This window comes from Galeopterus variegatus, unplaced genomic scaffold (genome assembly GCF_000696425.1).
Source record: "Galeopterus variegatus unplaced genomic scaffold, G_variegatus-3.0.2 Scaffold501, whole genome shotgun sequence".
Taxonomy (NCBI): Eukaryota; Metazoa; Chordata; class Mammalia; order Dermoptera; family Cynocephalidae; genus Galeopterus; species Galeopterus variegatus.
The window spans coordinates 143993-154490 of NW_007726612.1; the positions used below are offsets into that span (position 1 = coordinate 143993).

Below are 10498 nucleotides of genomic sequence, written 5' to 3' on the forward strand. Positions count from 1 at the left end.
GCTTCCGCTCGCGTTCCGGGGGCATCCTCAGGCCTTTTGGCGCTAAGAGGGTCCCCCCCACCCCGCCCACGGCCCCCTTTCCCGGCCCGGGAAGCCGCTCTTGGGTTTTAAAGAGTCCATTACTCCAAAAGCATAAGGCGAGGTTAGGTCTCAGAGGGAGACAAATATGGTTTCCATCTGATGAGCGCCATGCGGCGGTGAATAAAATCGTGACGACGCGGGCTGACAACAACAAGAGACAACTCTATCCAGCCCCAGTTCTCCAGCGATTTGGTGGTTTTAGGGATCCCGGAGACACTGCTTCTTATCTCCTCCCCTCGCCCCCGCCCCCCACAAGACCCAGGCCCTCTGTAGGATTTAGCCGGTCTCTCTTTCAACAGATGCTACAATGTTTTGATCCGCGCTCCAGAGCTGAAAAGGTGCCGCAACCGGGTTGCTATCTTTTCTTGCTTGTTTTCCGCCTCACTGATTAAGACACTAAGAAACTAAGGAATGATTTTATTTCCCAGCGTCTTCTCCCCCCCTCCCCTCTCTTCTCCTTCTTCCAGGAAACAAATCCTATCCCCAGCGTCAGATGGTCCCGGGGCTGGGATAATGGGAGGCGCTTTCACTCGCCTTCTCACGGATTAGCTGCAAGGTGGACGGCGCCCATTGAAGGCCCCTTCTTTGCGCGGCTCCGAGGGGGCGCCTTTTAAAGAAGATATCTTAATTGTCTACCACTTGGGCTTATCATGTGGGGAATTCGAGATCCAACTTCTAGTTTTAGTTTGTTAAAAGCTTGAAGAGTGGAAGGTAAATCCACTTAAAAAAAAAAAAAAAGTGACGGCTCTCTCAGCGCCTGGCTGCAAATAGTTGCCACTTTCAAAGTAGCAAACGAACTTTCAGGGGCGCTCGCTCTCGGCGGTCGTGGAGGGATCCCGCAGCCACAGGTTTCTGCTTGCTGGCTTAGTGCCTCTCCTTCAGGACAAAGTTAAATAAAGTAAAATGAAATAAAGTCGCACTCCCCTATCTCTCTTGACTTTCCTCCCCTGAAATGGAGCCAGCGCAGGCCCCGGCCGGCTATGGCGTGCGTAGGAGTGTAAGAGCGTGTGCGACAGAACAAGTATGAATCTCCACGTTTTAAAACTAGGAAAATGTCAGAAAAGCAAATGCGAGCAGAGGGGTCTTCTGAGAAGACCAGGGCAGATCTGTTCAATTGGCAAGATCGAATGTGCCAGAAGGGGGGCTGGGGGGAGGGGGCCCCTGGAAGGCAGGGGTCTGGGCGACCGTTCTGGGGAGGAGGGAGTTTTGTTCTCCTCAGTGTCCCCGCTCTAAATGCCGGTGGTAGCACAAATTTTTGTTTGTTTTCCAAAAACAAGAACCGATGGCCTTTTCTAGTTGACCCCAAAGGATTATTTCTAGTCTTCCTTCTTCACCGAACCAAAAATAAGGATGGAGGGTGCGGTTCCCCATTTCTTCCCTTGAAAAGTCACCCAGAAAGTGGGGGCAGTAGAGGAGCAGACACGAGTGCCAGCGCACGGGGGTCCAGCGTGTCGCCCTAGGCCCAGCCGCCCTGCAGTCTGGGGAGGAGGGAGTTTTGTTCTCCTCAGTGTCCCCGCTCTAAATGCCGGTGGTAGCACAAATTTTTGTTTGTTTTCCAAAAACAAGAACCGATGGCCTTTTCTAGTTGACCCCAAAGGATTATTTCTAGTCTTCCTTCTTCACCGAACCAAAAATAAGGATGGAGGGTGCGGTTCCCCATTTCTTCCCTTGAAAAGTCACCCAGAAAGTGGGGGCAGTAGATGAGCAGACACGAGTGCCAGCGCACGGGGGTCCAGCGTGTCGCCCTAGGCCCAGCCGCCCTGCACGACGACCCAGAGGGGAGCCGGGCTTCTTTACTGATCCTCTCTCTGTCCCTCATTGTCCTTGTCCTCTTTGTCCCCCCCTCTCGTTCGACCCTCTTTTCCTTTTCTCCTCTCAACGCTCTTTCCTGTCTTTTCTTCGTTTACCTTTCTGGCCTCCTCCTCTTTCAAGTCCTCTTTCCCCTTCCATCTCTGTCCGCCCCCCATCCCCCATCCTCCTCCCTGCCTCCCCCAGCCCCTGCCTTGGCCCCCCATCCACCTTCCATCCCCCCAGCCAAGCGCCCTAAATAGCACCGAGGCGCCCGTTCTTCGGACAGTGATTAATGATAGCAGAGCAGAGGGGTTAACACACTTCACTGAAAAGTCTGTTGACTGGGCTTCTTGTAACACAATGTGGCCCGCTGCACGCCTCAAGAGAATCCTTTTGTTGTCTGCGCTCATTGTGGCCTCAAAATTCTGCCCACGAAAGTTTGCCAACGCTCCTGCCCCAGGAGTTTAATAGTTTCCCTTACTCGCGGGGCATTGTGCGGCGCTGAAAAGCAGGCCCTCGCTATTCAAGTGTTGGTGGTCATCTCAATAGATCTCCAAGGGCCCATATGGTGGCCAGTGCCGATGAATCCGCCTGTTTAAATGGGGGAGAAAGTTGGGGTTTTAAAACATTTCAAAGTTCCTGAAAAGATCCCACTAGATCCTGTCACAATTCCCTGAACTCTTTGAAGGCGCTGCCTATTGTCTCCTTGTTATAAATGATATTCCTGGTCGAGTCGATTCCCACCAAGTCTCTCCTAGTGGCTCCCCTCCCCAACTGGCCAAGTTTCTAGGACTGGGAGGGGGTCAGCCCCTGTGGGTGTCCCTTAGGGGCTTCAGAACCCAAGACCCAGGACTCAGCCTGCAATGGCCCTGGAGGCCCAGTCAGTGCCCCCATCCTTTTCTTCAGACAGGCTGTGGCCTCACTGGCAAGATGCAAGGAGAGAGAGAGCTAGCCCAAGTGCACATCTCGTCCTCCAAGCACAAGGGAAAACAATAAAACTTTCCCCTGTTTGATGATAGAAATTGCATTAAAAGTGGTGGAAATGCCCTAATTAAAAATGTACCTCTTAAATGATATGCCAAAGATTCAGCTGCAGCATTGCATATTTAGCTAGTTAGTGAACTCTCTATTTCTTTTTAAAAATTACACGTTAAAAATTTAAAAGAAATCTTACTTTTCTCTGGTGCAACACATTACAAAGAATGGACAGTCCTTTTATCTAAATATAAAATTCCATTTTCAGCAATTATAGCCTGTTCTTGGTGATGATATAATTACAGCTGTGCTCGTAATAGGTGTCAAGGCGAAGCGCACTCATACAATAGTTGAATAAAACTGCAGAACAATGCGAGCACTTCCAAATTCACAACCTTTAAAATGAAATTGACTGTGCAGAATTCAAATAAAAACTAGATAAATATTTTTTAAAAGAGATTACAAGCTTGGTTTGGTTTCTTAATAGCATTTTCTACAAACCTATCAACATCTAATTGATTAGACAGGAATTACTGATTATAGATCAGCTGAAATCTTGAACATCACTCTTCTATTTTCCCAACACGGCCATAGGTAAATATATTTTGTAGGGAAAGAGAACTGGGTGAGGCATCTGGGGAGTGAGGGTTACTTATGAGAGATCATTTTAATTGGAAACTTCAGTGCTTGTTTTGTCATTCAAAGAAATGCCACTTAGTGTGTGTATTGTAAAATCTCATCTTGATAAAAACAGAAAGAAAATGGTGGTCAGGTAACGAATGTCAAATGTCACTAGTGTCTTTTATTAAAAGAAGGCTGTCACTTAGTTACCTTGGGAAAGTTTTGGTGAGACTATCAGAATATACTGCTCTTGGAGTTTACGACTATTCCAGGCCCCTTTTGGAGGTTCCAAGTTATTCCAAATTTCTCTTACTGTCCTATTCTTTTTGTTCCAGATGGCTGCCAGCAACAGGAAGGAGGGGGAGAGAATACCAACTCCATCAGTTCCAACGGAGAAGATTCAGATGAGGCTCAAATGCGACTTCAGCTGAAGCGGAAGCTGCAAAGAAATAGAACATCCTTTACCCAAGAGCAAATTGAGGCCCTGGAGAAAGGTGATGGAGTTTTTCAAAGTAGAGAAGCAGTAAATCAAAGTAAATGCCACATCTTCAGTACAAAGAACTAAATTTAGCCAGGACCCTTTGCATAGAGAACTGAAAAGGTTTCTTCTTTTTTTCTTCTTCTTCCTTTTTCCCCCCTCTGGTCATCTTTCAGGGTGTGTGTGCACGCGTGCATTTTTTTCTTCTTTTCATGTACCAGTAATTCAAAGACTAGAAGTCTGACTTATAAAGGAAAAATAATGATTTGTCTATTTCAGACCACAGAAGGGTCGCTGAATGTCATTCCAAAGAAAATTTAACTTGGTTCTGGTTGGAAAGTTCTTCCAAGTACAGTTAACACTAATACTTGAAGCATTTTGAAGGGAATTGGTTGGAGGTGATGGGACCAGGGAGGTGGGAATAAACTTGATCCAGGGCTTGGTCGATACATTTTGTGTAATTCTGTCACAACACAGAAAATCAACTTACTCTTTCAGAGTTTGAGAGAACCCATTATCCAGATGTGTTTGCCCGAGAAAGACTAGCCGCCAAAATAGATCTACCTGAAGCAAGAATACAGGTACCCAGGGATCATGTGATTTTATGCTTTGTGATTCATATATATGCCTTTTCTAGAGACAAAGGTGCTTCTAAGGAGCATCAATTATTTATATAAATAGTAACAGGTTCAGTCTGCTAAATACTCTGCTGCCATAGGGTGGGGAAGGCAGCAATGGAAGTGCCAGGGGTGAGGTTGGGCTGAGGATAGGCACAGTGCTAACCTGTTCCATCTGATTTCCAGGTATGGTTTTCTAATCGAAGAGCCAAATGGAGAAGAGAAGAAAAACTGAGGAATCAGAGAAGACAGGCCAGCAACACACCTAGTCATATTCCTATCAGCAGTAGTTTCAGCACCAGTGTCTACCAACCAATCCCACAACCCACCACACCTGGTACATTGAAACACTAATACTAGTACTACTTATAAATGTGTTTAAAACTGTGTGTCCTGGGCTCTGATTCTTACCACGAGTATCTGTCCTTTCTCTTGCCTGCAGTTTCCTCTTTCACATCTGGCTCCATGTTGGGCCGAACAGACACAGCCCTCACAAACACCTACAGCGCTCTGCCGCCCATGCCCAGCTTCACCATGGCGAACAACCTGCCTATGCAAGTAAGTGAGGCCAGCAGCTGCCTGCTTAACGGGTGTTGGGGAGAAGATGTGAGAAATCCGTTGGGGCCTGCAGACCTCATTGGCTGTGTCTGCACCCTTCGGAGCCTTTCTCACTATAGTGACTGGCTTGACCAGTCAAGTCTGAGGCAGTCAATTCAATCTCTTTTAGTTGATTGATTGATTGATTCATGCCCATAAAAAAATCATAAAAAGTTGACCAAACAGAACGATAATCTTTTAGCATAATGTTAGCTTGATAGAGGGGCATGTTTTGGGTACCAGTGAAACTTGTACTAGAAAGTAGAAACAATGCTGGTACATTATGAGATAGTAATAGGTTAGTATTTATAAAATTTGGGTTTATATTAATGTGTCCATATTAATAAATATACAATCTCTGTACGCATTTTGGGCATTATGTGATAAACTGGTGAGGAAGAAAATGAGATCAGAAATAGGATTGATATGTACATGGTGAGATACACTAAATATAGGGGAAAAGCCTAGTTTTTTTCTTGACATCTTACAATAAAGTAAGGAATAGAAAGTATTTGCTTAAAATTTAGTGTGTCTTTGCCATGAATTGTGTTACAAGTTTGTGGCACTCCTAGCTGCCTGGGAAGCTTGATGTTATTCACTTGGTATAATAACCTGTCTCTGCTCTTGACTCTGTCCCAAATATTTGTCAGCCCCTACATTGCTAGGCCCTGTACTAGGTTAATCCTTTATAACGTAAGTTGTATGAGGCAGGTGAGTATATTAGACCTTTGTTGCTGGATGAATTCTTGATGGGAAAAAAACCCATCTTCTGGTGGGCCTTCTGGGGAGGCTTTCCTAGGACTCTTGTTTGTGCAAAAATTAGTGATGCCGATGGTGTGAGATTGGCCAGCATGAGCCCCTGCTGGAAACAGTTCTGGAGTTACAGATTGTTTGTTCTGCACTGAACATCTTTTGCTAGATTGCAAATCCAAATAACAGCAAGATAAATGTTTCACAGTCTTCAGATGAATATAGGAGCAGCTAGATAAGCAACTTCAGAAGAATTATTCCCGTGTTTATTTTTATCCCGTGTTTATTTTTATTGGCCATAATGCAATTGATGTAATTTAAGGGATTAACAGCCCATTAGTTGTTGTTGCTGTAACTGCCTTGGAATTTTCCAGAAGTCAGGTTGCCTAGAGGAAGTGATTGCAGGAATTGGAAACAAATGCAAACTGAAACTGTGGCAGGGCCCTCAAGGTCTGTTTGCCTCTTTGAACTTGACGTTAGCAGTCATCATCTGACTTTAATAACGCCACAGAGTGTCTTGCTCAGTTATATATTGTAGCAACATCCAGGTTTCCATGAAGATAACAAAATGTGCATATGAGAAAACAATTAGAAAGAATTAAATAGATGCTGCTATTATATTAGGGTTGTTTCCACATATAGACTGGTGTGTGGGGTCACTTTATTTCAAACGCTAACTTTTAAAAATGATATAACATATAATTCAAAAATTACATGTATTTATAAAGCATTAAAAATAAAATCGATCAATGCTTTTGCTGTTCAGAAAAAAAAAATCTCTTTGAATTTTGGAATAGGTAGGCCAGTTTGTGCGTCTATTTATCTTATTGACTAAAATGTCCAACCATTTTATAAAAGAGTAGGTGTCTTCCTGTGAATCTCCTCTGATGTGCCATTCTCTCTGAGAAGGTGGATCTTGGAATGTTAAACATTTCTCCAGTTTACTAAGTCATACTGTCATCTCCCTTGTTACTGACATTATGCTTCTATGAATTCATTCCAAGTTTGCTGCATAGCCCGATGAGAGCTCATAAGGGATTTTGTCCCGGCTCTGTGTATTTTTTATTTAGTTAGGAGAAAACCTTATCTCCTCAATACTACCATTCCGAACACTTAGAGGGTAGCAACACAATTTCAATCTGGGTCTTTAGGTCTCTGAGGAAATCACTGTTAATTCTCAGGATGGGGTTGGATTATATTTACTGACACTTCTGACTACTTTAACCTGTGATCATTACGGATCTGCCTCCTCAAAGAATCTTTAATCCCATGAGTCCAGCTGTGAAAGGTTCCCAAGGTCCCTAAACCACACTTTACTGAGAGCTCGTCCCACTGCTCTCTGCCCCAAAGCTTGAGATATGGGATTTGGGGGTCACAGGGTTCCCAAATAGATACAGATTTGCAGAGAGAGGGGATGTGTTTCAATGGAGATCCTCACCCTACAGGTTGTCTAAAGACGCCAGCAGTGATAAAAGATGAAGATGGACAAAAATCCTATTAATTTATAAATAGTGCTAACTGTATAGCTAGACAGTTATCTGAATTTACATTAGCAGTTTGATGTGTAGGCAACTTTAGTTGTGGCCAGTGTAAGGACTAGTTAGAGGCTCAATCTGAGATTTATCATATGGAATTCCAATACTTTACATGGAGGCATCCTTAATGGTCAGTCTTGTTGGCAGAATTCCTGGGGAGGATGGAGCCTTGGGATGTGACCGTGTGATGTGTTTCTCAGTAACCTCGGGTTTGCCTTTCTCCTCACAGCCCCCAGTCCCCAGCCAGACCTCCTCGTACTCCTGCATGCTGCCCACCAGCCCTTCGGTGAACGGGCGGAGTTATGATACCTACACCCCCCCACATATGCAGACACACATGAACAGTCAGCCAATGGGCACCTCGGGCACCACTTCAACAGGTGAGCTGCTGCTCTCTGCAGGCTGCACAGAGGTAGCCTTTACAGCTTCTGTGGCCAGGTGATTGCTCTTCATTCAAAGTTCACCTAAAAAGAACCTTTTAGCCTTCCTTTTGTGAAGGTGTGTTTAAATCTTTGCTGCCCTTGTCTCTGGGGAAAAAATTCAGTTAAGCTAGTTAGTAATTTAACAAAATATAGACAAAAAACAAAGTTGTTTTTCCTGACTTTGGTCACAGAAGTTGCATATGAAGACAAGACCTGAGACTGTAAATTTTCTGAGGACAGATTATCAGCCATGGCTCAAGAGTGAGGGCCCACTGAGCTGTGTGGTGGGTGCTTGTTGGAAGACTTTCTGCCCCCTATCCCCTGCATACCTTTCATTGCAGTTGAAGAAATACTACATTGGTGTTACAGAGACAGCTTTATTGCTAAAGTTCCAAACATACAAACAAATGGAGGCTTTTTTCTCGTCTTTTGGGTGGGTGAGGGAGACTTGGGATTCTATAGGTATGCATACCTATAGATGTTGTCTACTTTCTGAAGGTGCACTTTTGTTTGTAACCATTGAAATATATATTTTTTAAGTACTGTAAAGTGTGTCTAAGTATTAGAGATAAAAAAAAAACCCTATAAATTCATACTCTATGCCTGTCTTTTGGAGGGAATATCTACATGGCTATTTCTTTCATCTACTTCTAGGACTCATTTCCCCTGGTGTGTCAGTTCCAGTTCAAGTTCCTGGAAGTGAACCTGATATGTCTCAATATTGGCCAAGATTACAGTAAAATAAAAAAGAAAGGAAATATGGTGTTAATTCAGTCAGTGACTATGTGGACACGACAGTTGGGTGTTCAGGAAAGAAAGAAAAATGGCTGTTAGAAGCACTTCAGTTCTGCAACTGTGTCCTGTATTGTACCACTGCGGAATGGACTTGAAACAAGGACCTTTGTATACAGAAGGCACGATATCAGTTGGAACAAATCTTCATTTTGGTATCCAAACTTTTATTCATTTTGGTGTATTATTTGTAAATGGGCATTTGTATGTTATAATGAAAAAAGAACAATGTAGACTGGATGGATGTTTGATCTGTGTTGGTCATGAAGTTGTTTTTTTAAAAAAGGAAACCATGATCAACAAGATTTGCCATGAATTTAAAGAGTTTTATCAAGATATATCGAATACTTCTACCCATCTGTTCATAGTTTATGGACTGATGTTCCAAGTTTGTATCATTCCTTTGCATATAATTAAACCTGGAACAACATGCACTAGATTTATGTAAGAAATATCTGTTGGTTTTCCAAAGGTGGTTAACAGATGAAGTTTATGTTCAAAAAAGGGTAAGATATAAATTCAAGGAAGAAAAAAGTTGATAGCTAAAAGGTAGAGTGTGTCTTCGGTATAATCCAATTTGTTTTATGTCAAAATGTAAGTATTTGTCTTCCCTAGAAATCCTCAGAATGATTTCTATAATAAAGTTAATTTCATTTATATTTGACAAGAATACTCTATAGATGTTTTATACACATTTTCATGCAATCATACGTTTCTTTTTTGGCCCGCAAAAGTTAATTGTTCTTAGATATAGTTGTATTACTGTTCACAGTCCAATCATTTTGTGCATCTAGAATTCATTCCTAATCAATTAAAAGTGCTTGCAAGAGTTTTAAACTTAAGTGTTTTGAAGTTGTTCACAACTACATATCAAAATTAACCATTGTTGATTGTAAAAACCATGCCAAAGCCTTTGTATTTCCTTTATTATACTATTTTCTTTTTAACCTTATAGTGTGGTGTTACAAATTTTGTTTCCATGCTAGATTAACATTCTAAACCAATGGTTACTTTCATATATACTCTGTTGTACATCCTGATGATCCTTAAAGAAATAATTCTTATAGTTATTGTAAATCAGAAGTGTGTTAGAAAAAATACCCACTTAAAACTATGTGTAGATCTGTGCCCATTTATACTCACCACATATATACAAAATGATAACATTTCCCAGTTAGCCATTTAATTCAAAAGCTCAAAGTCTAGAAATAATTTTAAAATGCAACAAGCTGTTAACTAGGAATTGTTTTTTGAATTAGGGCTGGCATTTTCAATCTGGGCAAATTTCCATTGTCAGGCTATTTCAACAATGATTTCAATGAAGTATATTCAAAAGTAGATTTCTTAAACAAGACTCTCTGAAAGCTGTTGCCTTTCTCAAATAGGCCCTCTCCCTTTTCTGTCTCCCTCCCCTTTGCACAAGAGGCATCATTTCCCATTGAACCACTACAGCTGTTCCCATTTGAATCTTGCTTTCTGTGCGGTTGTGGATGGTTGGAGGGTGGAGGCGGGTGGGGGTGTGGGGGGGGGTGGAATGTTGCATGTCAAGGAATAATGAGCACAGACACATCAACAGACAACAACAAAGAGGACTGTGACTGGCCGGTGGGAGTTAAAGGCCTTCAGTCATTGGCAGCTTAAGCCAAACATTCCCAAATCTATGAAGCAGGGGCCATTGTTGGTCAGTTGTTATTTGCAATGAAGCACAGATCTGATCATGTTTAAAGTGGCGGCACGCAGGGCAGGAGTGCTTGAGCCCAAGCAAAGAATGGAAAAAAAAATAAGCCTTTGTTAGGTAAAAAAGGCCTGTCTGAGACTTTTATGTGGGGGTGTGGGGGT

The 10498-nt window shown here is 42.7% G+C and overlaps 1 protein-coding gene across 1 annotated transcript in view; it reads left to right on the forward strand.

The window, feature by feature from the left end:
• The window catches only part of PAX6 (paired box 6), an 18201-nt gene extending 8588 nt beyond the window's left edge, over positions 1 to 9613 (forward strand). The window contains exons 6-11 of the mRNA XM_008569454.1: positions 3804 to 3962; positions 4445 to 4527; positions 4750 to 4900; positions 5006 to 5121; positions 7675 to 7825; positions 8522 to 9613. Of these exons, the coding sequence (XP_008567676.1) occupies positions 3804 to 3962; positions 4445 to 4527; positions 4750 to 4900; positions 5006 to 5121; positions 7675 to 7825; positions 8522 to 8607 (746 nt within the window). The 3' untranslated portion in view covers positions 8608 to 9613. The remainder of the gene's footprint in view (positions 1 to 3803; positions 3963 to 4444; positions 4528 to 4749; positions 4901 to 5005; positions 5122 to 7674; positions 7826 to 8521) is intronic.
• The last annotated feature ends 885 nt before the right edge of the window (positions 9614 to 10498 follow it).